Consider the following 27,664-nt stretch of genomic DNA (forward strand, 5'->3'; position numbering starts at 1 on the left):
GGGAAATATAACTTTTTATTTAAATATCAGTACAGAGCAATAAATTACTAAAAGAAACAATCATTAATATACATTTTTTGTTATTAAATAATTAAACAATTCTCTTTCAGGGCATGGAAAGAATCCCTGGAGGTCCGAAGTCTAACATGATTGTTTTACTGACAATATCATTTGCAAGAAAGAGATCATCATTCAAAGAAGTACTTGATTTTCCAAACAAAAACAGAAGAAAGAAAATGCTGACATATCTTGTTTAGTCAGCCAGAACTTTAAGTGCAAAACTTCCATCAGGTAGCACCAAGAGAAAATTGCGTAATATGTTAGGAATAACTCCTGGTAAATTTGTTGGCAAAAAGAATCAAGGCAGTGAATGAGCTATTGGGTCCATGGTGTCATCATGATCTGCTGGAGGCCTCTGGACATACACAGAAGGTGGTGGGCAAGTCGCCAGCCAGAAGGACGAGTTTGATAGAGACCCTGCTCACAGGGGCTTTTCGGTGTCATCTTTAACCTTCAGAAGGGTCACAAATGTTGGTTTAACAGGCAGAGAACCCGGATCACTTTTCCAGGGTAATCTTTCCCTAGTCACTCCATGTCTCAGATCCCTCTGCACTAAGGGACCAATTTTTCCCTTGAGCCCCAACCCTGGCGACTGCAAGTTGGACCAACCTCTTTCATCCTTGGTCACATCACAGAGTCAGTCCAGGCCCTGCACCTGACCCCCTGGTCACAGGGCATGGAGTGGAGGGGCCCACAGGTCTGAAGCTGGTGGTGATGGGTCCGCGCCCTCACTCAAGGCCCTCTCTATGATCTGATGAGAGGGCCTAAAACATGGCGAGGAGTGGGGTAGACATCCAAAGACAGGGTTCTGTATTCCTGTGCCCTTGGCCTTGGGTTGGCCTGCAGGCAAACATCCTTCTTTCCCCTTCTTCTTGAGCCTTTCCTCACACTGGGAGCAGCACCCATAGCTCTGAAGGTATCTGTCCGTGTTCCACCTTATCCATTCCTGGTGCAGCCCAGTGGTGCCCGTGGAACTCCAGCAGCACCTCAGACCCCCCTTGCCCTGAATCTACTCTGCTCCTGGCAGGGCTATCAGCGGGCTCAAGATCTGGGGTGTGTAGGAGGGTGATGGCAGGGGAGCTGCCTCAGGGCCCAGACTCAAACCCCATGGGTCCATGTAACTGACTTTTTAAATATCCTTCTCTTGAGCAGCCTCTACGCTTTACCTTCCACCTTAATTCCTGGAACCCAAGCCACTTTCTGTAGGAAGGCAGCCCTGTACTCCCACTCTTTCCATTAGGTGTACCAAGGCTCTCCCAGGCCCCTGCTCCTGGGATTACACCCAGGTCTCTCTCTTAGCCTCAGAGATGGAATCCCCCTTCCCTTGTCACACCTCATGTAAAACTACCATGAAGCACCTAACTCAATTAAGAGGACTGCCCATGTCTGAATTCCTGCTGCCTGCAGGCCACACACCCTTCCTAAATAGGAACTCCTAAATAGGAGCTCTGAATCACACCCGAACTTGCTAAACCTTTTCAAGCTCAACAGACCCTGAGCCTTGGTATAGGCCCCTCCTTTTCCCTCTGGACTCTGAAGGTGAGAATCCATCAGTACTCAGGGCTGAGCTGCCCAGGTCATTGCCAACAGATGACACGGTCTCATTCACCTGTCTCAAGTCAGGATGAGAAGGTCCCAGCCACACGGAGGGGTGGGACTCTGGGAATTCTCTTTCCCCATCCTGCCTCCTCACCCACCTGCTCCTTGTTCAACTTCCAATTCTGCCCACAGTACCTGTCATTCTAAAGGACTCTCCTCAGATGCCAGCTAGGATGAAGCAGCAGAGGATGATGAGGAGGCAGCAAAGGATGAGGGTGGTGGCCGTGGTCCTGAGTCGGGTTGTGCCTGAGGACATGGTGAGTGGTGCTGAAATGGAAACATAACAGTGACAACCCTTGTCCAGGCCCAAAATCTGAGGAGACACCTCCTCAGTTCCTGCCACCCTAGGTCATCCTGGAAGGCAGAGGTTTTGTCCCGCACGGCCCCCCCCCACCCCGCTGCTATGGGGCAGCCCTGGGGTAGGAACGGAGAGGGGGTGTCCCCTGTCCTCAGGGAGCTCACACAGCTGCTGAGGGAAGCAAGGTGACAGCACACCCACCCTCCTGCTGTGGCGGAAAAGGAGGTGATGCTCCAGAGTTGCGGAGGGGAAGGTCTCTGGGCTAGCGTTGGAAGTGGTTTTGATGGATTTCCAGAATCAAACGAGGGAAAGGAAAGGAAAAGTTATTATCAAAAGAGAAAGCACTAAGGAGAAAGGTCTGACAACACACTGACACCTGTAGTTTCAAGGTTGGTGAGAAATCCACAGTGCGGGGAGCAGAAGCAAGTGCAATGAAGAATAGGAGTCAGGAGGGAGAAGGGAGAGGAGGATAGGAGAGCACAGGCACACCAGCACGCCAGGAGGAGCGCCCCATGAGGGGGTCATTTTAACATAAACGTGTACACTGGGATGACTGAGGCTGAACTCAAGAACTAGTGTCTCGAGATCACCGTTTCTGATCTCATTCCAGATCCCCGTTTCTTTCTTCTGTTACCTCCTGCACTTGGCTCCAGGGTTCTGTCCATGCCCGTCAAGAAGTCCTTAAGCCATCTTGTGCAGTCTCCCATTGAGATGTAATGGAAGGACATGGTCACATCCTTGTCATTCTCCCACTTTTCTTTCATCTTTCTGGCTCTAGGATGAACCATTGTCCACATTCTGTTCTCTGAGTCAAAGAGGAGGAAGACCTGTCCATCGAAACTGAACTGCCAAGATCCACTGCTGTGTCCTTCAGCTTTCTGCTCACAAGACATCCGGGCCTGCAGGGTGAGGGGTTCTGCCCCCGTCAGAGAGAGATCAGCTCTGGTCTTGACACATGTTGAGCCCCCGTCCTGTTCCACTTACAATTTCCTGGCCTTACTCTCTCTGCCACATCTTGGCCTTGCCTCTAGATCTCTTAAGGGGTTAGATGACCCTCCATTTGTTTTTTTTTTTGTTTTGTTTTTTTGTTTTTTTGAGACAAAGTCTCACTCTGTTGCCCAGGCTGGAGTGCAGTGGCACAACCTCGGCTCACTGCAGCCTCTGCTTCCTGGGTTCAAACGATCCACCTGCCTCAGCCTCCCAAGTGGCTGGGATTACAGGTGTGTGCCACCATGCCCAGCTAACTTTTGCATTTTTAGTAGTGACAGGGTTTCACCATGTTTTTCAGGCTGGTCTCAAATTCCTGACCTTGTGATCAGCCCACCTCAGCCTCCCAAAGTGCTGGGATTGTAGTCATGAGCCACCGCGCCCAGCCCCCATTTGTATTTTTACATGAAAACTATAAATGCCTCTAACCTACCACTGTATCTGCTCCCTCCTGTCCTGGGCCATCTGAAACTTACCCCTGGGTGTGTAATTCTCCAGCTGAATGTCAAGCAGTTGCTCTGTGAGCATGTCCACCACCTCTCTCAGTACTGGGTTCTGTGCTTTCCAGGTCTTTGTGACACTTAGTTTCTTCCCCAGAGGACTGACGGGTGTGACTGTCTTGTTGCCACAGTCATACTGAAGAAAAGTCTCTTTATCCACCTGGCCTTGAACCGCACACCACCATGGTCCAGGTCTAAATTTAGGGATGATGGTGATGTCATAGCAAAGAGAGTGAGGGTCTGTGGAGAAAGGCAGGTAAGGGGTGGGTGGGGAGAAAGAGACCCCTAGTTAGCCCTCCTTCACAAGGTGACAATAAGAGGATGCTTTTTGCGGGCTAGGCTGCCCCAGGAAGGAGTGCCCCCTCCAGAACTGTGGTGTCCACAATACTAAGGCGAGTGCTGGCCCCTTGCATGAGGACAAGGAGGAGGTGGAGGAGGAAGAGGAGGAGGTCTCTGCCTGCTGAGAAACCCCAGACATGTCCCACTGCCCCTCTGCCCACATTGGTCAACACATGACCTTGCTAGAGGGGTGCCAGGGCTGCTAGAGGAGGAAGGGCCTGGATGCCAGAGGATCTTCAGCAGCAGCCCGCATTGACTGTGGGAGGTGGAAGAGGGTGTGAGGGATGCCCCTGAGGGTGCTGGTACATGGTGGAACAGAGTGAGGATGGAACCCCGTTGGATAAAGAAGAATTGATTATCATGGTCACAGGATTTAACATGTTGGCAAAGTCCCCAGTGATGGTGCACATCCGCTATGAGGATGCCTTCCTGAAACCCTGGACAAAGGGATGGTCCACGCAGCAAGAAAGGGAAAATCTGAAAGTCTAAGGCAGGTAGTAGAGGGAGGGATCACAGGATCAGAGAAGTGCCCATGCTTAGACCCAGAAGGGTCTAAGTGTGAAAATCCAGAACAATGTCCATCCACTGTGCTCATGGGAAACCTGGAGGACTCCTGTTTACCCAGCACATAAAGAAGGCCCCATGAGAAGACACCAGAATGGAATGAAGCTTAGGGATGCCTATTGCTGAAGGCCAGGGTTGGGGGTAGGAGACGCTCTTCCTGAAATGGGCTCCCAGTAGTAATGGGATGAAAAATTCTGAAATTACAGATTCCAGGTGGAGGCTGTCAACTGTCAGGAGCAAGGAGGGTGCAATGATGGAAATGATTAGAGAAGTCACAATGCCAGCTGGGAACCTCAGTTATACAAAGTTATGCCCATGGCTCATAGAACAAAGGGGTCCAAGGTCCAAAAGAGATGGAAACCCAACCCGGATACTGCTGGATTTAAATAATTACAAGAAACAGAGATAAAACAAATGATGGATGACCAGGAGGCTGAAAGTAACCAGTCCTTCAAAAACAAGGATAGTTTGTCCAATTTGCAGAATAAAGCCACTTCTCAGACCCTGAACCCATGACTAGAAGAGGACACCAGTTTCCAGTGAGGAAGGACCTTTTAACCCCACAGCAAGTACAATGGGTCCTTGTGGCCTTCTACAAAGATATTTATGGCCACTAAAGTTTTCTGTGAAAGGCAATTTTATAAATATGTAAAGGTGTGCAGAGAATATATTCTCCATTGTAACTACTCAACTCTGCTGTTGTAGTTCAAAAGCAGCCATAGACAATCCATGAATGATGAGCGAGGCTGGACCTGCCTTAAGTGCCCGATGACCCAAGGCCCCCTAAGATCCTAGAGGTACATGTGGTTGCAATATCTAATTGGAGAATCACAACAAAGATTCCATGTGAATGTTCAGAGGCAAGGCAATGCCACTCACAGCAAGGAAATCTCAACATTAAACAGTGGCTCCTGTACAGTACTGTGCCTTGGCAGAGATGGGGCCTTCAGCAATGTGAGGGCAGTGACCATCCAGTCTCAGAGCTGCCCATTACAGATGGACTCCTCACCCTCTAGGTCATTAGGAAGATAGGCACAGCAGTGAGAAGACGCAGGTGGGTCTCCTGCGATGGGCAGGAGCACGGCCACAGAGAACCAAGAAGCTGCATAAGCAGTTGGCCCCGATCCCCAGGACACCACGTGGCTGCACCCCCTCACCCTCAGCTCATACCTGAGGCTTTAGAGAGGGTCCCTGGTGGCCCCTGTAGACCATAGATGCTACTCAGCAGCAAAGGAGGGCAAAATAAGCCCCCAACTATGGCACCCCCACTCCCATCACATCCATACCACCCAGAAGCCACAGACAAGGTAGGACCAGCTTCCACTCTCCAACTGACACCCGAGACATTACTTGGAGATGACACCCTAAGGGATGGGACACTGTAATCCCCTCATCTGGGATCAGCAACCTAGGACAGGGTCCAAATCTGGTCCCCCCTCATTTGCAGGTTGCCATTGCCTGCTGCTGCTCTACAAAGGGACAGGATTGGACACAGAGAGCAGAACCCAAGGCCTGCAAAGATCACAGGGCATCCTTCCTCCCTTTCTAAAAAGGCTTTGCTGACCCCTGTCTACACAGTGACTATTCTCTAGGACGCTGGCTCCCCAGTAGGAAGAACAGGCTTCAGAAGGAAGAACAGGCAGGTCTGGGCCCCAAGGGCAGAAGTGGGCACCTCTATTCACCAGAGTTCCCAGGGTCATTCTGGAGGGAATGGTGCTTCCCATGCCCTCTGCACAAGTTCTGAGGGGAGCTTGGGGTGTGTTTGCTGTGGTGTGTCCTCAGTCAAGAGGCAGAAGGTGCCACGTGGTGTAGGAGATGGTGAGAGCCCCTTCATGGATGGGGAGACCTCTGGGGTGACCAGCTGGGTTGAGGTGGGGAGTAAGAGGATGTGACCTGGGTGGTGGCAGTGGATGGTGAGGGGAAGAGTTGGGGGTGTCTGCTGAGCCCCTGGGTGCAGGTGAATGTCTACAGGAAAAGTGCAGGGGAAAATTCAAGGGCAGGGAGCCCTGGGGGTGCTGGAGGGTTTTTGTGGTGGAGAGTGGGTGACAGCAGAACAGGCCTGTGGCTAGTGGATGTGTCTGTGATCGGGTCCCTGTGGAATCGCCTTCACCCCTTTCCTGTCCCCAGCTCGGGTTCCCGGGGCTCTGGCTTTTCCTTCCCGAGGGCGGGTGGGACTGCCAGGCTGCACCAGGGATCCCCGCCCCACCTCGCTCTCTGCAGCCCTCTGGCCCCTCCAACCTCCTGCCAGCCTCCTTTCCACCCCGCTCCTTTTCGCCTCTCCGCTGGCAAGAAGCAGCCTCGGGGAGTGGACCCGGCAGGGAGGAGCCGCCGACCGGAACTGAACGGGGGCGCAGTTCCGGGAAATCTCCCCTGTCTTTCTCGAAGCCTCCCCTCCTCTGAAAACCGCTGCAGTTCACAGCCCCCCAGGTTTGGCCCCCGCCTCGCTTAGGCTCCATCCAAGAACTCACCAGCTCGCCCAGCCCGGGACCAGAGCGACGGCAGGAGCAAAAGTAGGAGGCACACAAGGATCTTGGTAGTGGCGGCCGCTGCCATTGGGGACCAAGACCGCTGGGGATGAGAGACTTGATGGAAGGGGAGCCTGAAAGATGAATCACGTCAAGGTTGAAAAGCCGGCTTATATAGATGAGCGCGTTCAACGTTTCCCGTCGTCGTCACAGCGGCTAGAAATATGGTTGGCTGCCCTGCCGGCGTCCCTCCCCTTTCCGGGTGTCCCTCCCCTTTGCCCCAGCCCCCTTCGGGTTTGTGTCTGGGTGTCGACCCGGCTCCTGCCAGGACACGGTTCCTTCCACGACAGACTCATTTAATCATCACAGCATTTTTTTTAAGGTGACGAAACTTGCAGAGAAATATTCAGCGGCGGCGGCGTCTTCCTGTCCCCGCCTGGGCCCGCGACACTCTCCCTTCCTCCGTTTGGGCCGCGGTGTCCCTGACTCACCCCGCTCTGGGCGCAGCCACGGGCCTGATCGCGTTCCCTCTACTACTTCCCCAGTTCCCAGTGGACGTGTTTACAGTCTGGGCTAGGTTTTATTATTTATTTATTTAGAGACAGAGTTTCGCTCCTGTTGACCAGGCTGGAGTGCAGTGGCGTGATGGCTCACCGCAACCGCCGCCTCCAGGGTTCAAGGGATTCTCTGGCCTCAGCTTCCGGAGTAGCTGGGATTACAGGCGCCCTCCAACACGCCCGGCGAATTGTTTGTATTTTTGGTAGAGATGCGATTTCACCGTGTTGGCCAGGCTGGTCTCAAATTCCTGACTTCAGGTGATCCACCCGCCTGGGCCTCCTAAAGTGCTGGGATTACAGGCGTGAGCCACCGCGCCTGGCCCGGGCTAGGTTTTATTACAGGAACAGCACGCAAGGTTTCAGAGGTTTAAAACAACATATTGTATACTAAACAATTAGTCAAGATGGTAAATTTTATCTTCTATATTTTCACCAAAATTAAACAACTTTAAAAATTATCTTAAAAATTTACACTCAATATCGGAGAGTGTGGGGCGAGGCAGTCTGAGCCACTAGCGCAGCCATCCTCTTGTTACTGTTTCCTATGCCCTGGCAGATGCCTCAGTAGTATTCACTCCTGAATTTACCATGCCTTGTGTTAGACTGGTCTGGGGGACAAGTGGGTCTTGGCTGTAGTGCAACTGGGGCGAGTCATTCTGCCAGGATTAGGAACTGTGTTACTGGGGAAACTTCTCTCATCACCCACCCCAATCCTGTCCCAGATGGGAGGAGCAGTGAGTGCTGCGTCCAGCCTCCCTGCCTTCCCAGTGCTCCCAGCATCACACGCAGCTCCTCCCCAGATGGTGTGGGGTCTGAGTTCTCCATGTTCACCATGCTCCCACCACTAGCTCCCCATCTTCACTGCCCTCCCAGTATTTTCCCAGCCCCTTCAGGGTCACTGCCTGACCAGGTGGGGGTTCGGTGAAGAGGCAGAGGTCAGGACAAACCACTGGTCCAGTCTGACTTTAGGGTCCTCTCTGTAATGCGACTGCACACCATCCTGTTCCTCTATCAACCTCAGTTAGGATCATCTGTAGGGCAGTGTAGAATCTGGGCCAGTGATGACCAATTCCTGCCACCATGGCTTTTCAAGTATATCGATTTTTCCTAAAACGGATAAACACACTAGCAATAAGTTATGGAAATACTGTTTTCCTTACTAACAGTAGAGATGTGATTATGTATCAATTCTGGTTTTTAAAACAAATATAAACCCATAGGCACTCTACTGAACGCAGATTCTATCTCAACATAGCACACGTTGAAGATCTTCCAATATCCTCACATACAGATTCTTTTCCTTTTTATCTTTGCACACATTACATAGAACGACTGCATCACAACAAATGTAACCAGTGTCTGTGTGTGAAGATCCAGATGGTCTCCAGTCAGTTACTTTTACAGAAACGAAATGCTGCAGAAACTGTGCTTGTATGAATTTCAATTCAATTGTGTAGAATAGATTTCCAGACACAGAATTGCTGTGCAAATTAATGCACCTTTAAAGTGTCTCATGTCATGGGATAGCAATGCTGGTGACACTCTTGTCTGTGATTGTGAAGACCCAACTTGGACAGAGGAGGGTGAAACATCCACTGTAGGAGGGGAAACTGTTACAGGCTTCCTGAGGGACAGGGTGACAGGGTTCATAGAGTCAAAAATATCCAAGTCTGCATTAAGAATATGTACGTATATGCGTTTGAAATGTATGTATAAACACTCCCTGGAAAGATGAGAAGAATCAAATAAACTTTCCTCCCAGGCATGTGGCCAATGAGAGTGGATGCAGGCAGGGCTGGGGAGCTTTTCACACATTACTTTTCATGGTTTCGATTCTGAAGCAGGTAAAAATGTGGAGGTGAAGTAGTACAGAAGAGTGGGGCTGGGAGTCCCAGGGATGGTCACAGGGTGGGCTCACCTGATCTGTTTGGGGCCACAAGGGTCCGGGGATGCAGAACCCGGGCAGCGGTGTGCGGGTCTGCTACAGTGATGAGACACTTTTTCTAGCTATTTACCCAACGGTGTTGTCACAGGGTGGGTATTATAGGGGATTTTTGATTTCAACCACAGTTGTCTTTCGGGGAAAATTCGCACACAGGGTTTCAATTTCCATCCTTTTGCGTCCTCTCAAGGTTCTGCGCGCTCCTCCCAGGACGCCCGCTCTGCCCGAGCTCCGGACCCGGGTCCTGCCCGATGGAGACTGCGGAGTGGGTGCCATGCTGCCGGTCGATGCTCTCGGGCCTCCGAGTCCACAGCCTCCGGACAAAACGGCCTTTCGAAGACCTGGGAGGACTCGCCAGTCGCGGCAAGGAACCCTGGCAGGAGGACACAGGAAATGCGAGCCCGAGTGGGGTGAAGAGCACGAGGTTCCTCCTATATCCTCGCGGGGACTTTGCCACCGGCTCAGTGTGGAGACGTCCCCATCCCGCTCAGATCTCCGGGGATCCGACAGTGGCCGCCACGATGACCTTCATCCTCCTTGCCCTGGGGCTGCTGCGGGAGGGCGCCTGGGGCGCACTAGGTCCTGAGTGCCCAGGGTCCAACAGGGGCTTCCGGTTGACTCCTCCCCGACCCCGTTGCTCGCGGTCCAGGGCTCCTGGTTTCTCCACTGGGCTGAGGGCCCGGAGCATGGACGTCGTGAAGCAGAGAAAACCTTGGGATGGTTGGAAATGAACGATGGGAGGGCAAATCAGAGAAAGGGAGACGAAAGAAGCAGGTAGAGCCAGAAAACAAAGAGAAACCTCCGCCAGAAAAATGGGAAGGGGATGACATAAGCACAGCGCTTACACTCTACCAACTCTCCATCTCCTCCTCTCCACCTTGCAAGGAACGCAGGCGCCACCGCATCCACCCTCACTGTGTTTGGGGTCACCCATTCCAGCAGGGTAAGGCGTCCCCTTGTAGGTGCTGTTGGCATTGCCCTGAGGGCTGTGGACACTGAGCACCTCTTCCTGGGTTCACTGCCATTTGCATTCTTCTTCTGATGTCAGTGGGCAACGGATGGTCCCCAAACTCTGATGATACCTCGACCCCAGCCGGTGTCGGGCTCTTGACACTGCCTGGGGAAATGAATTCTAGAACCAGTGGGAAAATAGAGACACGATGGAGATTTTTTTGTAAAAGGAAAAGTACACACTCATGTAAAGGGAGTGCAGGAGAACTCAAGAGAGAGGCAGGTGCAAGGGGGTTTGGGGCTGCCACCTTTCTGGATTTCTTTAACCAAGGGATACAGTATTCATGAAAATTCCTGAAAGAAGGTGGAGATTTCTCAGAACTGTAGTGCTACCCATTTTTACGCCAAATATCGGTGTTCTCAGAATTGCCAGGACACTGGTGGGTGTGTGTTTAGTATGTTAATGAGTGTATAATAGGGTCCTAGGTGAAACCGAGGTCAAACCCAGGGCCATGTCGGGTCCACTCATTCTTAGCCAGCTTGGTCCATACTCTGTCTTTTAGGATTTTATCAGCCCACAGCCTCTGCAGATATTTCATCAGATTCCTTTTCCTAGTCACCTGAAACTGCTGCCTAAAATTTTCTCTTCTTTTGTGAGCACACTGTATTATACCTGCCTCACTTTGGAGAAACATCTTTTTGAATTCTTTGCATATATTTAGTTGGGTTATTTTGCTTTATAATATTGGGTTGCAAGAGTTCTTTATATATTCAGGATACCAGTCCCTTCCTAGATACACGATTTTCAAATACTTCCTCTCATTCTATAAGTTTTTTTTAACCTTATGAATGGAGTCCTTTTTGAAGCACAAAAGTTTTACATTTGCATGAAATGAAATTAAACTACCTTTTATTTTGCCATTTGTGCTATTGGCATACAGTGCTTAAGAAGCATTTGCCAAATCCAGGATCACAACAATACTGCTCTGTTTTCTTCTGAGACTTTCATTGTTTCATGTCTTAGGTGGACATCTGCCATTCCTCTAGAGCTAGTTTTTGTGTGTGCTGTAAGGAAGGGATCCGCTTCATTCTTCTGCATGCACCATCCAGCTGTCCCAGCACCATTCACTGTAGTGTAGGATGCACTTGCCCAACCTCCTGTCCCTCCCTCCTGCACTCAGGGTCAGAACTGCCTCCTGCTAATGGTTCTCCCAGGGTTTCCACCAATGAAATTCCCTCATGTGAATCCCATGTAGGCGCCTGCTTTTCAGAGGACCTGGTCTGGTCTAAGGAGTGGATTCACCAGAGGAAATGATATTTCATGAGATGGAACATTCTGGGAATACTGATACTCAGCAGACCCTTTACTTCATCAAAAGTGAAAAATCGCATTCTTTGGTCATTTTGGGTCCCACAATTCTTCCACCAATTTAGTTTATTGGGGTTAAATTTTGTTATTTCTGCTGCAGTTGTTGTTGTTTTCTTTGAGACGGGCTCTTACACTGTTGCCCAGGCTCCAGAGATCCTCCTACCTTAGCCTCCTGAGGAGCTGCTACTACAGTCACATGCTACTACACTTGGTTAATTTTTAAAATAATCTGTAGAGACAGGGTCTCACCATGTTGCTTGCTGTGGCTGATCTCCAACTCCTAGACTTAAGCAATCCCCCGACATTGGCCTCCCAAAGTTCTGGGATTACAGGCATGAGCCACCACTCCTGGCCCAAAAAGTCATTGCTTTTTAGTTTTTACTTTTCACATGGTTGTATGACATTATGTAGATTAAAATTCCATATAAGTAATTTAGGGAATGCTATACAATAAAATGCTTTCTTCAGCCACAGCTTCCTAAAAATACATGTGGCATTCAAATGTTGTGCATTCGTCAAATCTTGAAGAAGTTTCAAATCTTTAGAGTGATTCTGCACTCTTATTTTGGTGACACAATAATCCATAAAAACAAGTAAAGCGCGCACTCTGTTCTGGAAGCTGTAAGGAAGTGAAAGTATTGATAAGCCAAAGTGACAGCCTCTTTTGTAGACATGATCCTGCCTAAATTTCTCATCCTTCACAAAAGAGGGCCCTGAACTCCCCGCTTCTCCAGAGCTCCATGAAGTCTTTGAAGCACTCTCTGGCAGTCTCCGCAAGTGGTTGAACAGCTCCTGCTGGTCTCCGTGGGGCTTCGGAGGCTCCAGGTCCCCTACGCCCAGGGGCTGTCATGCTCACCAGGTCTCACCAAGGGTGCAGCCCACCGTGAGTGGTGGAAGAGACCAGGTGTAGCTGCTCCTGCCCCTACCCCTCTCCTGACCTGCCAATCTTAATAGGGGGAAGGAGTAGAGATGAGTGGAGCCATGGAGGTTGGTGCTGGAAAGAACAGAAATGAAGACCTTTGTTCAATTCCCCAAATTATGGGGATCCCTTTCTGAGTTCTAGCAGCCCTTTGGTAGTCTGATGATTGGATTCCTGCCATGTGTCTTAAATCCTATCGTTTGGCAGGCACTGTGCTAGGTGCTGGGTTTACACGTGGGTGATGGATGTGTCCAGTCCTCCAGGAACTTAGAATCCAGGGACAGAAACAAACATCCACGTGGCTGCTGCTGCTGATGTGTTGTCCTCGAGGTGGTTGGGGGTATGAGAGGACAGAAGAGGGGGTGACTCATTCCGCCTGGGGAGTTGCATGGAGGCTTCTTGGGAGGTGACATTTCAGATTGTTCTTGTAGGAATTGGAAGAATACAGCGTGGCCAGATGGGAGGAGAAGACAGGGCACCCGACAGAGGGACAAGCATGAGGAGGAGACTTGGGGGTGCAAAATCATAGAACTTTGGGGAGCTGTGAGAAGTCTGCAGTAATGAACCCTCAGTTACTGAGTAGACTCTTTCCACAGGGAGGAAGGAATGTCTGGAGGGACGATAGGGGAGAAAGGGTGGGCAGGAACCTGTCTTGGGGTCCCTGTCTCCCTTCACAGTAAATCAACCAGGAAATCAATTGACCATTCATACATATACATATAGCATATGCTTCCACACACACAGAGTCACACAGAGATATGCACATACAGTCTCACACATACACACAGACATGCATGCACAGTCTCACACATGCACACTACACAGGCACACATACATATGCACACACAGGCACTCAAACACACATACACACACACATGTGCACACACAGACATACATAAACACACAGGAGAAACTGGGTGTCATCTCGAGAGTTGTTGTATCTGTCCCTTCCTGCCCACTCACCTATCACCTCCGGGGCTGTCTCCCAGCTCATGAAGGATTTCTGAAGCCATCAAGCAGGATGTCACTGTGTGATGTCACTGTGTGATCTGAAAGACTCAGACACCTCCTCACTCTGACCTTCCTTTCTGGTATCCTTGGTTCTGGGATGAAGCAGAGTCCTGTGGGTTTTCGCTGTAGTAGAAAAGAAATCTCTCCCCTGGGGCAGAACTGCTGGGCCACCAGAGAGCACCCCTCTGCTCTTTGCCCTCAAGGCATCTTGATCTGCAGGATGGGAGGAACTGCCCCAACCCTCTAAAATAAACTCTTTATTGACCCATCATCCACCATGATGTCACAAGCTGTGTGCCAAGGAGCTCAGGGCACAAACTCAATGGGAACAAACACTCTGGGCTTATTGAAATATTTGAAAGATTAGTGGTGCCATCTGCTGGACTCCACAGGAAGCACTGGTCCAAAGTATTGCATAGTTTCAACATTAGACTGACTATGCATGCACCATTGCTTTAGATGACATTGTAGTTTTACAGTCTGTGATTTCAACAGTTGCTGTGATAAAAACACAAAAACAAAAACAAGAATCCCTGAAAAAATAGATATGAAATAGGAAATGAGGGTGGCTGTGTCCAATCTGCTTCCAAGGTTTGAGAAGTTGTTCAGTGCCCAGTAGGTACTCATGTCCATTAGTAAACATTTGTGCTTATTTAAGAATGAAATAAGAGCCCGCATTGCCAGGACAATCCTAAGTCAAAAGAACAAAGCTGGAGGCATCACGCTACCTGACTTTAAACTATACTACAAGGCTACAGTAACCAAAACGGCATGGTACTGGTACCAAAACAGAGATATAGACCAATGGAACAGAACAGAGCCCTCAGAAATAATACCTCACATCTACAACTATCTGATCTTTGACAAAAACCTGACAAAAACAAGAAATGGGTAAAGGATTCCCTATTTAATAAATGCTGCTGGGAAAACTGACTAGCCATAAGTAGAAAGCTGAAACTCGATCCCGTCCTTACTCATTATGCAAAAATTAATTCAAGATGGATCAGAGACTTAAATATTAGACCTAAAACCATAAAAACCCTATAAGAAAATCTAGGTAATACCATTCAGGACATAGGCATGGGCAAGGACTTCATGTCTAAAACACCAAAAGCAATGGCAACAAAAGCCAAAATTGACAAATGGGATCTAATTAAACTAAAGAGCTTCTGCACAGCAAAAGAAACTACCATCAGAGTGAACAGGCAACCTACAGAATGGGAGAAAATTTTTCTAACCTACTCATCTGACAAATGGCTAACCAGAACCTACAAAGAACTCAAACAAATTTAACAGAAAAAAACAAACAACCCCATCAAAAAGTGGGCAAAGGAAATGAACAGACACTTCTCAAAAGAAGACATTCATACAGCCAACAGACACATGAAAAAATGCTCATCATCACTAGCCATCAGAGAAATGCAAATCAAAACCACAATGAGATACCATCTCACACCAGTTAGAATAGCAATCATTAAAAAATCAGGAAACAACAGGTGCTGGAGAGGATATGGAGAAATAGGAACACTTCTACACTGTTGGTGGGACTGTAAACTAGTTCAACCATTTTGGAAGACAGTGCGGCAATTCCTCAAGGATCTAGAACTAGAAATACCATTTGACCCAGCCATCCCATTACTGGGTATATACCCAAAGGATTATAAATCACGCTGCTATAAAGACACATGCACACGTATGTTTATTGTGCACTATTCACAATAGCAAAGACTTGGAGCCAACCCAAACGTCCATCAATGACAGACTGGATTAAGAAAATGTGGCACATATACACCATGGAATACTATGCAGCCATTAAAAAAGATAAGTTTGTGTCTTTGTAGGGACATGGATGCAGTTGTAAACCATCATTCTCAGCAAACTATCGCAAGAACAGAAAACTAAACACCACATGTTCTCACTCATAGGTGGGAACTGAACAATGAGATCACTTGGACACAGTAAGGGGAACATTACACACTGGGGCCTGTTGTGGGATGGGAAGAGGTGAGAGGGAAAGCATTAGGAGATATACCTAATGTAAATGATGAGTTAATGGGTGCAGCACACCAACATGGCACATGTATATATATATATAACAAATCTGCACGTTGTGCACATGTACCCTGGAACATAAAGTATAATAAAATAAAGAATGAATGAAATAAACATACTACTTTTTCAATTTATGTGAAATATTTTCTTAAATGGCAATAAAATTGCTAGGTCATAAATATTTATTGTTTGCTCCTGACTACTTAATGAATACATTCTTTGGTATTTCTTTTGTTTTAGGGTTGTCTTGAAAATGTTACAAAGGCACCTTCTGGATTTTCCCTGGACCACTCCAGTACATTTGATGGGCTCTGCCTCCTGCGGGAATGCTCACCTTCATGAAGCCAGGACACACAGGTTACTTTTTGGGGAGTCCTTCCTGTTTAGGCTATTGAGAACCTGGGGACTCCCCTCCTACGCTTCCTCTCCACTACCTTGCTCCCCGCCACCTGAATCATCTGTCACCTTCCTATATCCGATGCAATGCACCTGCTCATTATGTTCACCTGCCGTCCCCACTGGAGCAGGAATTTTGTCTGTTTTCCTGAGAGAAGTGTCCACAGCACAGCTCACTGTTGGTGCTGAGGCTGTACTTACCCTGTGAGTGAATGCATGAGAGGCAGTGATGGGGCAGGAGCCTCTTTGTTTTCCATTTATTCACTACACTTTAGATGGTAACTTAGGACATGGTGAGGCCAGTGTTTCCTGGGCACAATAAATCAGAATATATTGTGAAGACAAGAGGCAGAAAGAAATATTAGGTGGAAGAATATGAATTTTCAAATAGGAGTTGAGAAGAGTGAGAAACCAATCAGGAAAGGGGTAAGTTTGTCTTGCTTGTAGATAACATGTGAAGAAATGCAGCCATCTGCAATGGAGACTGGGTGCTCTTAGATTCCTCTGAAATGCTGAGACCATCTCCACTACCTGCTCTTGTCCTCCTCTCTCCCAAGGCTGAATGCAGCTCTTGTGCCTTCAGTGCCAAGGAAGTCACAGTTTCAGGCCAGGGAAAGGGCTTGGGTAGACCCTGGAAAAGGAACTGGTGGGTGCAGAAGGGGACGGCTGGGAGCAATGACTTCCAGAGGATAAACAAAAAATGTCACTTCAAAATGGAACAAAAAAGAAGGATATAAAGAACAGGTGGAAATCATCTGAAATTCCATTATGCACAGTTTAATGTTAGGGTTTTAGTAGAATCATGTGTAATTTTTATAAAATTATGATCATACACCTTATGATTATTTTAAATGACTAGAGTTTATTTTTCTAGGGCAGGGTTAGAGCTTATAGTGCAGAGTTCTCTCTTGCCTGTGTCAGTTAAACCCACTTTTTTGCCTCATGTCAATTGATTTTATTTGTTCATTTTTATTTTTTAATTTTACTTTAAGTTCTTGGATACATGTGCAGAACGTGCGGGTTTGTTACATAGGTATACATTTGCCATGGTGGTTTACTGCACCTATCAACCTGTCATCTAGGTTTTAAGCCCCACATGATTAGGTATTTGTTCTAATGCTCTCTCTCCCCTTGACCCCCACCCCTTGACAGGCCCCGGTGTGTGATGTTCTCCTTCCTGTGTCCATGTGTTCTCACTGGTGACCTCCCACTTATGAATGAGAACATTCGGTGTTTGGTTTTCTATTCTTGTGTTAGTTTGCTGAGAATGATGGTTTCCAGCTTCATTCATGTCCCTGCAAAGGACATGAACTCATTCTTTTTTATGGCTGCATAGTTGCCTGGTACATATACGCCACGTTTTCTTTATCCAGTCTATTATTGATGGGCATTCGGGTTGGTTCCAAGTCTTTGCTATTGTAAACAGTGCTGCAATAAACATACTTGTGTACGTTTTTTATAGTAGAATGATTTATGATCTTTTGGCTATATACCCAGCAATGGGATTGCTGGGTCAAACGGTATTACTGGTTCCAGATCCTTGAGGTATCGCTGCACTGTCTTCCACAATGGTTGAACTAATTTACACTCCCACCCAAGTGTAAGAACTCCCAAGTCTGAGAACTGCCCACCACCATGTGTGTTATCCTCCAGACCACCCTCCACATGGCCCTTCCTGGACAGAGGCTCTAGTGTATCAGGCCAGAACCTTCTAGGCTCCTGTGTCCCTGCACAGTCACAGAGGTGACTGCCATCCCATATCCACATCCTCAAGCAGAGACAGGCCCTCGGCTTTGTCTAGGCCTCCTCCCCTTTCCCACAGCCTCAGGACCCTGGGGATTGATGGTCACCAGGTGCAGGTCTTCCCCACTTGAAGACTGTGTGGAGTGAGAGGGCTGTGCCTATTTTTTTTCATTCAATGAGGAATGAGCTGAGTGACTGGGGGCAGAGTGGGACTCAGAGGCTCTACCCAGTCTTCACCCCAGGCTAAGCTGTTCTCCACAGCCAGGGGCCACTGGGCCCCCCACCTCCCTCCCACTTCTGCCTACAGTTCCAGATGCCTCCATGGTGACTGAGACAAGGATGTGCTGGGGATTCCTCAGTTGTGCGTGGATGAAGTGACCACAGGGATGAGCCGCATGGAGAGGGGGTGCAGCCGCAGACTCAGGCCTGGTTGACCATGGATGGCTGTGCTCTAAAGTGAGCCCCAGGTGGAAGGAGAACGCTCCCTCAGGTCCTGTGCCCATGGAAATCCAGCCCTTCACAGATCTGAGTCTCATATGGATTAGACCATATATTTAGAAAGTGATGAAGGAACTCTGGGCCTGAGCTGCTTCAGTCTCCAGAGGGACCTAGGGGTTGCCTGCAGGGGACGAGGGGGCAAGAGAAGCTGCCTGAGGCTGAGAACAGAGGGTGAAAGGGAAACACCTGGAGGTCCTGGCTTTGCAGGAGGAGGAGGAGCTGTGCTGCATTATGGAATTATTTACCTCCTCACATCAATTTCTAAAAAGTTAGTTTTCTTGAATTTCTGGATGTGCTTTTTAAATCCAGGGCCATGTTGTGTCCACTCATTCTTAGCCAGGTTGGTCCACATGCTGTTTTTCAGCATCTTAACAGCCCACAGCCTCTGCAGATATTTCAGCAGATTCCTTTAGCTAGTCATCTGAAACTTCTGCCTAAAATTTTCTATTCTTTTGCAACCACCATGTAGTATACCTGTCTCACTTCAGAGAAACGTCTATTCAAATTCCTTGCATATATTTAAATTGGCTTATTTCACTTTATAATATTGAGTTGCAAGAGTTCTTTATATATACAGGATACCAGTCCCTGGCCAGATACATGATTTTCAAATATATTCTCTCATTCTGTAAGTTTTGTTTGTTTGTTTGTTTGTTTTTTACATTCTAAATGGAGTCCTTTTGGAAGCACAAAAGTTTTACATTTGCATGAAATGAAATTAAACTACCTTTTATTTTGTCATTTGCACTACTGGCATACAGTACTTAAGAAGCCTTTGCCAACTGCTGTTTTCTTCTGAGACTTTCATAGTTTCATGTCTTAGGTGGACATCTGCCATTCATCTAGAGCTAGTTTTCGTGTGTGCTGTAAGGAAGGGGTCTGCCTCATTCTTCTGCATGTGGCATCCAGTTGTCCCAGAACCATTCACTCTAAGCCTAGTGAAATCATCCTATCTTCTAAATTGATCACTGATGAATCTGAAATAATACAATCTTAAAACAGCATGAATCTTGAAATAACATGAATCTTAAAATAACTCAGAGCTAATCTACCCAGAAACAGCCCTTAAAATAAACAAATAACAACAGGAAGATGAAGGGAGTGTGCCACCACTTTAAAATGTGTGACTTGCTAATGAAGAATAAGATAAACGTAATTTTGAATTTTTGTCAAAAAAATGTAATAAACCCATTTTAAGTACTAGGGAAACACTGGTTTCTTTTGAAAACTAAACACCCTACAGAGGTAAAATAAGACTCCTGCCGATTTAGAGTGAGCATATCAGGTGGCATTGTATTCAGAGAAGTGTAATATAATATCAACCAGCCTCATTCACGTCACACTACTGTGCACAGAGGCTCCATGACAAGGAAGATGTTCACTGTGCTGTGTGGGAACGAGTGGTATAGCTCAGGCGGAGCAACTGGAAAGAACTCTGAAGTCAGGGTGCGGAAGTGGGGCGGAAGTGGGGCCAGACTAAGGGAAGAGGCTCAGACACATGCAGTCAAAATCCATCATGGATTTCCAACTGCAACACTTTAGAAAAAAAAGTATTCGCAACCCCAGTATGATTATTGTGATTTTTGGTATGTACTGATCTAGTCCTTCTCCCTATGGTGCTGCTGATAATAATTATAATAGTTGCCATTTACTGGGAGATTTTGAAACTGCCTTTGCAAAAATTATAGCTGAGAAAATTATAACAGTGAAAGAGATCTGACCGACTCCATGTGGCTTCTAATCTCCAAGCTGTCCTTGTCCATTCCTGGGCATAGGCCGAACTAACTTTGGGAGGAACTTGGTTTACAGTTTGACTTTGAAACAAAGACGAGGCGGGTGTGATGATTCATGTTTGTAATCCCAGCACTTTAGGAGGCTGAGGTAGGCAGATTGCTTGAGCCCAGGAGTTCCAGAGCAGCCTGGACAACATGGTAAAACCCCATCTCTACTAAAAATACAAAAAGTAGCCTGGTGTGGTGGCACACACCTATAATCCCAGTTACTTGAGGGGCTGAGGAATTTGAAGCTACAGTGAGCCAAGACTGTGCCAATTCACTCCTGCCTGGGTAACAAAGGGAGTCCCTGTCTCAAAAAAAAAAAAGTAAAAAGACAAAAAGATGGTAACAGCCCTTTCCCCAAATAAACCCCTTTCTTGCCTGGGGAACTGGACTGTCTGCAAAACTAAGAAATTAGCAAAAAGATTAGAAATTATGGTTTAGGCATCACTATTATAAAACCTAAGGTCAGTGCTTGAGATATTTTATAGACCCTGACTGTCCTCGATGGTTGGCAGCACCCAGTTGGCAGTACCTAGACTGATAAACTGTCTCATCTGGTCTTGTGGTTTATCCATAACCAGCTTTATGTGAATTAAACTTTTTCTCTATTGCAATTACCCTGTCTTGATAAATCAGCTCTGTGTAGGCAGTGGGCAAGGAGAACACATTGGGCGGTTAAAATTTCCTTATACCAGGTACGATACCATTTCACAACGAATCTCTGAGGTAGGTATTATCATCTGCATAATACTGATGCAGGAACCAGGCTCAGACAGGCTAAGCTGTATCACACAGATGATACATTTGTCAGCCCAGATATTTCTAACTCAAAGGTTCTGTCCTTCCACTATACCTCGAGACAACCCTAGGTGTATTCCAGTTACAATAAATATAATTTTACATCCTGAATTTAATCCATCAACTTATTGGTATATTCCTGTTATTGATATTTCTTCATATATCTTAGCACTGCCCATGTGAATACATAAACTTCACAACTGCCACTTGAGTTTCCTAATCTGTACTACTGGACATTTACTTTGTCACTGTTTTTTTCACCATTAGAAATAATGCCATAATAAACATTTTTTGCTCATACGTTCTCTTCAGCATGGATCATTTTCCTAAAAAATATTCCAGAAGTATGAATGAATATTTTAATGATTTCTGCCACAAATTTCCCAATTGGTTTCCAAGACAGAAGTGCCAATTTACACCATCAGTGTGCATAGAAGTGTATATAAAGTTGTCCATATGCATGTCAATATGAGTAAAACTATTTTTACCGAGTTAATAAATGAAAGCTGGCCTTATTTACATTTCTTTGATTCTAAGGTCGAACATTTGTCCATGTTTATCCACTATACCTCCTCTTTTGGGAACTGTTTGCTCATGTCCTTTGTCCATTTATTTTATTTTTCTTGCTGACTCATAAGTTCTTTTTTTTTTTTGAGTGGGGAGAGGGGACAGAGTCTTGCTCTGTTGCCCAGACTGGAGTCCAGTGGTGCAGTCTCAGCTTACTGTAACCTCCACCTCCAGGGTTTAAGCAATTCTCATGTCTCAAGTCTCCTCAGTAGCTCTAGCTACTACAGGCATGTGTCAACACACCCAGCTAATTTTTCTACTTTTAGTACAGATAGAGTTTCACCATGTTGGCCAGGCTGGTTTCTAACTCCTGGCCTCGAGAGATCTGCCTGTGTTGGCCTCCCAAAGTGCTGGGATTACAGGTGTGAACCACTGTGCCTGGCCCATAAACTCTATGAATAAATATTTTAATGTCACATTTTCCCAGACTGTTGTTTCCAATTCCTTTTGCTTCTCGATAGGAAGTTTTTATAAATGTGCATATAATCTATCCTTTTCTTTGTGATCTCTTTAATTGATTTGAAACCTGTCTTCCTTCCAGGTATGGAAGTTTATTTCCTTTAAGTTTTTCTATGTATGGAGTAATCTATGGCTTAATTTAAAAGAAAATATTTAATTCTTTAATCCATCTGGAATTTGTTTGTGTATGGTCAGAGTTGTAGGTCTATTTTCCCTGACACCGCGAACCAATTATCTTATTATTTAACAAACATAATTGTTTGTTTATAACACAAAAGAAAGAAGATGAAAATGTGAGAAAGTAAGGCCCTTGAAGAGGGAGAGTGGTCAGGCACCTGCAGAGGGATTAGCTTTGAATGGGAAGGTCAACTCTTTCCTTTGCACTTGGCGGAGACAGAGAAAGGCTGGGGGTGGCAGCAGGTGGGTCTGCAGAGAGGAGAGCAGACCTCTGCCTAACAGCTTTGATTTTCCCTAACACACAAGGGACCCACTTCCCAAATCCTTCCCTGAGATACTGGACTTCAGGCTGAATATCCAGCAGAAACAATATAAGGGTTCTCGTCCTTGAGCTCTTGGAGGTTATATTCCCACTCTTCTGGAATCCTAGCACCTCCAGCTTCCACCTCTCCTCCCTCCCTCCCCTCCTGCTGTTCTTCACTTTTTATCATGACATCCAGTCCCCCAACCCCTCCAGTCATGGGCATGACCCAACCAGGTTCCTAGAACAGTATGATGTACATGCGTGCCACCTTAGTAACTCACAAAGCATGTCCACTCTTGAACCTCACAACAGCCTGGGCTGGAGGACAAGCAGGCACCAGGATGAGCAGGGACTTGTTTGTGGAGACGCCAGGCCCCAGAACTTCAAGCACCCCTCTCTGCTCTACAGACGCTAGCAGGCAGGCTCAGCCACTGCAAGACACCTCTCTCCAGCATCCCCTACTCGTTCCAGCATCCTCCTGCCTTTCCTACCTCTACCCTCGCAGTCCCAGAGCAGTGGTCCCTTTCTCCGCTTCTGCTGGTGCTGCTGAAGAAAGCATAGGAGTTCTGGCTCCACAGCCCCCATGCTGTCTGAGCCTCAGGCAGTTTGCTTTCTCTTGCCAAGCCTTTGTATACACTAGGGATCATAACAGAACCTAGGCCTTTGTGTTGTTGTGAGGACAGAGTGAGTTCATGCATGGAAAGGACTGAGGACATCACCTAACACCAAAGTCAACAAATGTGGGCATGAAACAGGGCCGGTGTGTCCTGCTGTAAGTTCGTGCTATCTTGTCACCATTTCTTCATGATGCTTTTATCCACCTCAGATGGATCCAGTCACAGCTCCTCTCCAACGGCTCTTCTAAGCCATTTTCACATGCTCATAACGTTTCCAAAAAAAAGGAACAATTCAAGAAGGAAACACTTAGTCCGAGAAGCATAAACAACTTCAACCTGTTAAACATCTGGGCAGGGGACACACAGGGCACTGGGGAAAAACTTTTGACCTCCACGCAGAGAGAACAAGGGAGCCTCTACAGGAGCCTGAAGCACCTTCCTTGTTTCCATGTTGCTGAGACCTCAGAAAGTCTGAGCACGGCAGTGTTCTCCCAGAAATGGGGACCAGCGCCATGCTCACCTATTCTCATCCCCAAACACCTACAAAACAACTCCTAGACAAACTCCCCCAGGGAAAGAAAGGGCAACGAAGGAAGCAAGAGGAAAAACAACCCGGAAACTTCTCATAGTAACCTAAAGTGTTTCTGTTTTTGTTTCTGAGACAGTGTCTCCCTCTGTTGCCCAGGCTGGAGTGCTGTGAGGTGATCTGTACTCTGATCTGCAACCTCCACCTCCAGAGTTCAAGCAATTCTCCTGCCTCAGCCTCCCGAGTAGCTGAGATCACAGGCACGCGCCACCATGCCAGGCTTTGTGTTTGTTTTTTTTAGTAGACACGGGGTTTTGCCATGTTGGCCAGGCTGGTCTCTAACTCCTGGCCTCAAGTGATTCACCCGCCTTGGCCTCCCAAAGTGCTGGAGTTACAGTTATGAGCCACCGTGCGCAGCCTCTTACAGTAATCTAAACTTCAAAATTTTTTTCTACGGGATATTCTTTCCTTGTTTATTTTCCTTCTAAAAGGTTTCCTCTGGGTTTATAGGAAAGCTCTCTTTGGCAATGTCAGTTTCCTCTAGGTGAATAGTGAGAACACAGAGAAGAGACTTTGTTTCTTTGCTGCTGGGATATTTTCCTCTGTGTTTGGGCAAAGAGGATGTGTGTGGAACAGCCGTGGTGGGCCTCAGCGATGCTGGTGGGGGTCCAAGTGAAAGTGCTGCCTGCTCCCACTTCAGCGGGAAAGCTACGGAGTCCTTCCCAGTGTTTGCCTCAAGGCCAAGCAGTCGCAGGGTGGCCCTTTGGTATCTGCTCCCCTGACAATGGTTCTGAGCCTCATCTAAGGTAGAGGTGGGGAGGGAAGCAGGATGTGATGGACACAGATTTCCAGACCCTTTTAATGGATCCACAGGTTTTGGAGAATCCACACTTTCAAAGGGGTTGAGCTCTGCCCCCATCTTGCTGATATCATTCGTGCTATTATAAATGAAACAGCAACAGAGCATGATTAAACACACGGAGCATGACCACACGTGGGCACAATCAAGGTCTCTTATTCCTTCCTTGACGTTCACGTCCAACCACTACCATTTTTGTGCCTCCTGTATGTGTCCTGATTCTCTCCTTCAGAGCATCTACAAAAAGTCAAACTGTCGAATCAGCATCATTTTTAGTCCTTAAGTAACATGGTTTAAAGTTTTCTATTTTCAACGAAAATAAAGTCCCTTCTTTTCACTTTTTATAAAAGGGAGCACTAGTTTCCCATCCCATTTCTGTCTGATGAAAGCCACCACAGGGAGAGTCAGGAAAGCCATGTTGAGAAACAGGGGCGGGTGTTATGAGAAGCTCGGCATCTAATTAGATTTTGCTCTTGCAATGACTTAACACAAACCATGCCTTATACAACCCAGGAGACTAAAATAAATTTTTTTCCCTGAACTTTTCTCTTCTTTTAAACCAAATTTCCAAGAATCCCCTCAGATCAGCCTTCCTCCTCAAGCCTAGAAAAATTCCAGTAGCACTTCACCGCGCCCGCCCGCTTCTGCCAATCTACTGGGCTTCCTCTTCCCTAAGACAGAGAAACCAACGTCAGAAATTCCTCTGGGTGCTCGCGGCTAAACTTAGCACGAATGTGTTTCTCTTCCACATTGGCGAGGGCGCTGCGGGACCCGAGTGCTCTGGCCTCGGCCGGCCCCACAGTCGCGTGCTTACCCAGCCGAAGCGAGGCGCGTGCGGTGGCCGGGGCGACGCCGTCCGGGGCGCGGCTGAGGTTGTAGCTGCTGTAGCCGCGGCGCAGCGCGAGGAGTTGCTGCGGTTCCCGCCGGCGCCCACGCGCCCGCGGCCTCGGGTGAGCAGCCGGGTTCCGGGTACGCCACGATGTGAGGCTGGAGCCCGGAGCCAGCCGCGGCTGCGCAGGACGAGCCTAGGACTCGCGCTCGCCCGCACCCGCGCCCCCACCTTCCTGCGGCGATCCGCCCCGCCTCGGCTCGCTGACCTCGGCCTGCAGATGTTGCCGCCGCGCGCCGTGCAGTTGAAGAGGTAGCAGCCCAGTGCGGCGGCCAGAGGCGCGGTCCGCCGGGGCAACTCCACCACGGCCACGGAGCAGCGTGGCTCGGAGCAGCAGGCCGTCCGCACTGTCGCCAGCCCAGCAAGGCCAGCGGCGCCCGAAGGAAGCTGGTATCCGCCGCCAGGGAGTCGTCCGGCTGCTGGCGAAACTCCTCCGGCAGCTGCTCCACGCCCGAGGACTGCGCGTGCAGCTCGGACAGCGGCGTCGCGGGAGGCAAGGCCAAGCGGTCGCTCGGCAGCCACAGGCAAAACAGCAGCAACCCGCGCAGCGCCCGGTGACGCGGCGGTCGCAGGCGGGAACCGCAGCAGCGGGAGGCATAGCCAGCCCGGCCGGGCACCGTTCCTCGCGGTCATGGTAGGCTGCCTGGCGCCCTGCGCCTCTCCGCCCGGGCCCGCGGCGGCTAGGTGACGGCGAATCTTCCTCAGCGCGGATTAGCACCCGAACAGTGGCCGCGGCGGGTGGAGCCTTGGTGAGCCCTGCTCCTCCGCGCGACGCCGCCCCAGCCTCCGCGAGTTTCCCGCCGGCTCCTTCCGGGCGGGGAGAGCAGGCTCCTGGGAATGCAGGTTCAGGACTCTTCTGCTCCCGCGCCGCCGCTGCCCAGCCAGGACTGGGTTCATGTCTGGGCCTAGCAGGTTTTAGCAACCAACCAGACCTGCTCAGGGGGCCTGCCCACAGGGACCTGGCACTCGGGGAAAGCGGAGCAGTGGGAAGGGAGGGCTTCTCTTCAAATCCTTGTGACCCCAGGGCTACTCCAAAGAAGGGGCACGCGCACCTAGGACCACCGCACGGCGTCATCAACCCTTCGCCTCCAGCGTCCCCGACTCTTTCTGCATCAGGTTCCCAAAATGTGCTTGGGTGGTACAAAGCGGGGCGGGGTTAGGGGTGGCTGAGTCGGGGCCGGGTGGAGTGGGGATGGGAAGTACTGAAAGATGTTCAGTCTGTTTTTTTGTTCGTTTGTTTGTTTTTTCTTTGAGACAGAGTCTCACTCTGTTGCCCAGGCTGGAGTGCAGTGGCGCGATCTCGGCTCACTGCAAGCTCGGCCTCCCGGGTTCACGCTATTCTCCCGCCTCAGCCTTCCGAGTAGCTGGGACTACAGGCGCTCGCCAACACGCCCTGCTATTTTTTTGTATTTTTAGTAGAGACGGGGTTTCACCGTGTTAGCCAGGATGGTCTCCATCTCCTGACCTTGTGATCCACCCGCCTCGCCCTCCCAAAGTGCTGGTGAGAGGTGACAATGTGCTAGCAGCCCTCACTCTCAGCGCCTCCTCGGCCTCGGCGTCCACTCTGGCGGCGCTTGAGGAGCCCTTCAGCCCGCCACGGCACCGTGGGAGCCCCTCTTTGCGCTGGCTGGGGCCGGAGCCGCCTCCCTCTATTTGCGGGGAGGTGTGGAGGGAGAGGCGCGGGCAGGAACCAGGGCTGCACGCGGCGCTCGGGGGCCAGCGCGAGTTCCGGCGAGGGCGGGCGCGGGCTTGGCGGGCCGCGCACACTGAGCGGCAGGGCAGTGAGGGGCGTAGCACCCGAGCCAGCAGCTGCGGAGGTTGCGCTGAGTCCCCCAGCAGTGCCGGCCTGGGGCAGCACTGACGGGCGCCGCCCCCTGCTCCATGGCGCCGCGTCCCACTGACAGCCCAAGGGCTGAGGAGTGCAGGTGCAGCTGGGGACTGGCGGGCAGCTCCGCCTGCAGCCCCAGTGCAGGATCCACTAGGTGAAGCCAGCTGGGTTCCTGAGTCTAGTAGGGCTTGGAGAGCCTTTATGTCTAGCTAAGGGATTGTAAATAAACCAATCAACACTCTGTGTCTAGCTCAGGGATTGTAAATACACCAATTGGTACTATGTATCTAGCTAACCTAGTGGGGACTTGGAAAACTTTTCTGTCTGGCACTCTGTGTCTAGCTCAAGGATTGTAAATGCACCAATCAGCACTCTGTGTCTAGCTCCAGGTTTGTAAATACACCAATTGGTACTCTGTATCTAGCTAACTCTGTATCTAGCTAACTAGCACTCTGAGACTCTGTCTAGCTCAAGAATTGTAAACGCACCAATCTGTCAAAATGGACCAATCAGCTCTCTGTAAAATACACCAATCAGCAGGATGTGGGTGGGGTCAGATAAGGGAATAAAAACAGGCTGCCAGAGCCAGCAGTGGCAACCCAGTGGGGTCTG

General features: G+C 48.9%; 2 protein-coding genes across 3 annotated transcripts; both read right to left on the reverse strand.

The window, feature by feature from the left end:
- LOC117097279 (UL16-binding protein 2) lies at positions 1–25,276 on the reverse strand. 2 transcript variants are annotated; one of them, XM_033235085.1, is made up of 7 exons: positions 25,150–25,276; positions 13,514–13,653; positions 6,816–6,946; positions 3,421–3,684; positions 2,592–2,873; positions 1,795–1,926; positions 1–511 (listed from the first exon to the last, which is right to left on the reverse strand). In XM_033235085.1, the coding sequence occupies exons 2-6, from the start codon at positions 13,561–13,563 to the stop codon at positions 1,817–1,819; spliced, it is 837 nt and encodes a 278-aa protein (XP_033090976.1). In that variant the 5' UTR covers positions 13,564–13,653; positions 25,150–25,276; the 3' UTR covers positions 1–511; positions 1,795–1,816. The 2 variants fall into 2 exon arrangements, with proteins under 2 accessions (XP_033090976.1, XP_033090975.1); XM_033235084.1 differs by lacking the exon at positions 13,514–13,653 and having other exon boundaries at positions 25,150–25,252.
- Positions 23,829–27,107, reverse strand: LOC117097394. The gene is made up of 2 exons (XM_033235253.1): positions 26,927–27,107; positions 23,829–25,846 (listed from the first exon to the last, which is right to left on the reverse strand). The coding sequence occupies exons 1-2, from the start codon at positions 27,105–27,107 to the stop codon at positions 25,146–25,148; spliced, it is 882 nt and encodes a 293-aa protein (XP_033091144.1). The 3' UTR covers positions 23,829–25,145.
- Between the last annotated feature and the right edge of the window lie 557 nt (positions 27,108–27,664).

Source organism: Trachypithecus francoisi, unplaced genomic scaffold (genome assembly GCF_009764315.1).
Source record: "Trachypithecus francoisi isolate TF-2019V2 unplaced genomic scaffold, Tfra_2.0 Lachesis_group15, whole genome shotgun sequence".
Classification (NCBI taxonomy): Eukaryota; Metazoa; Chordata; class Mammalia; order Primates; family Cercopithecidae; genus Trachypithecus; species Trachypithecus francoisi.

Bases quoted from the DNA above. Each gene is read 5' to 3' on its own strand.
- LOC117097279 (XM_033235085.1), bottom strand. From the start codon at position 13,563: ATGGCTTCAGAAATCCTTCATGAGCTGGGAGACAGCCCCGGAGGTGAT. The intron at 3,685-6,815 runs GTGAGTTCTTGG...CTTTCTCCACAG, and splicing joins GTCCCGGGCTGGGCGAGCTG to ACCCTCACTCTCTTTGCTAT. The intron at 2,874-3,420 runs GTAAGTTTCAGA...TGACGGGGGCAG, and splicing joins GGAGAATTACACACCCAGGG to AACCCCTCACCCTGCAGGCC.
- LOC117097394 (XM_033235253.1), bottom strand. From the start codon at position 27,107: ATGGAGCAGGGGGCGGCGCCCGTCAGTGCTGCCCCAGGCCGGCACTGC. The intron at 25,847-26,926 runs GTGCAGCCCTGG...CATGACCGCGAG, and splicing joins CGCTGGCCCCCGAGCGCCGC to GAACGGTGCCCGGCCGGGCT.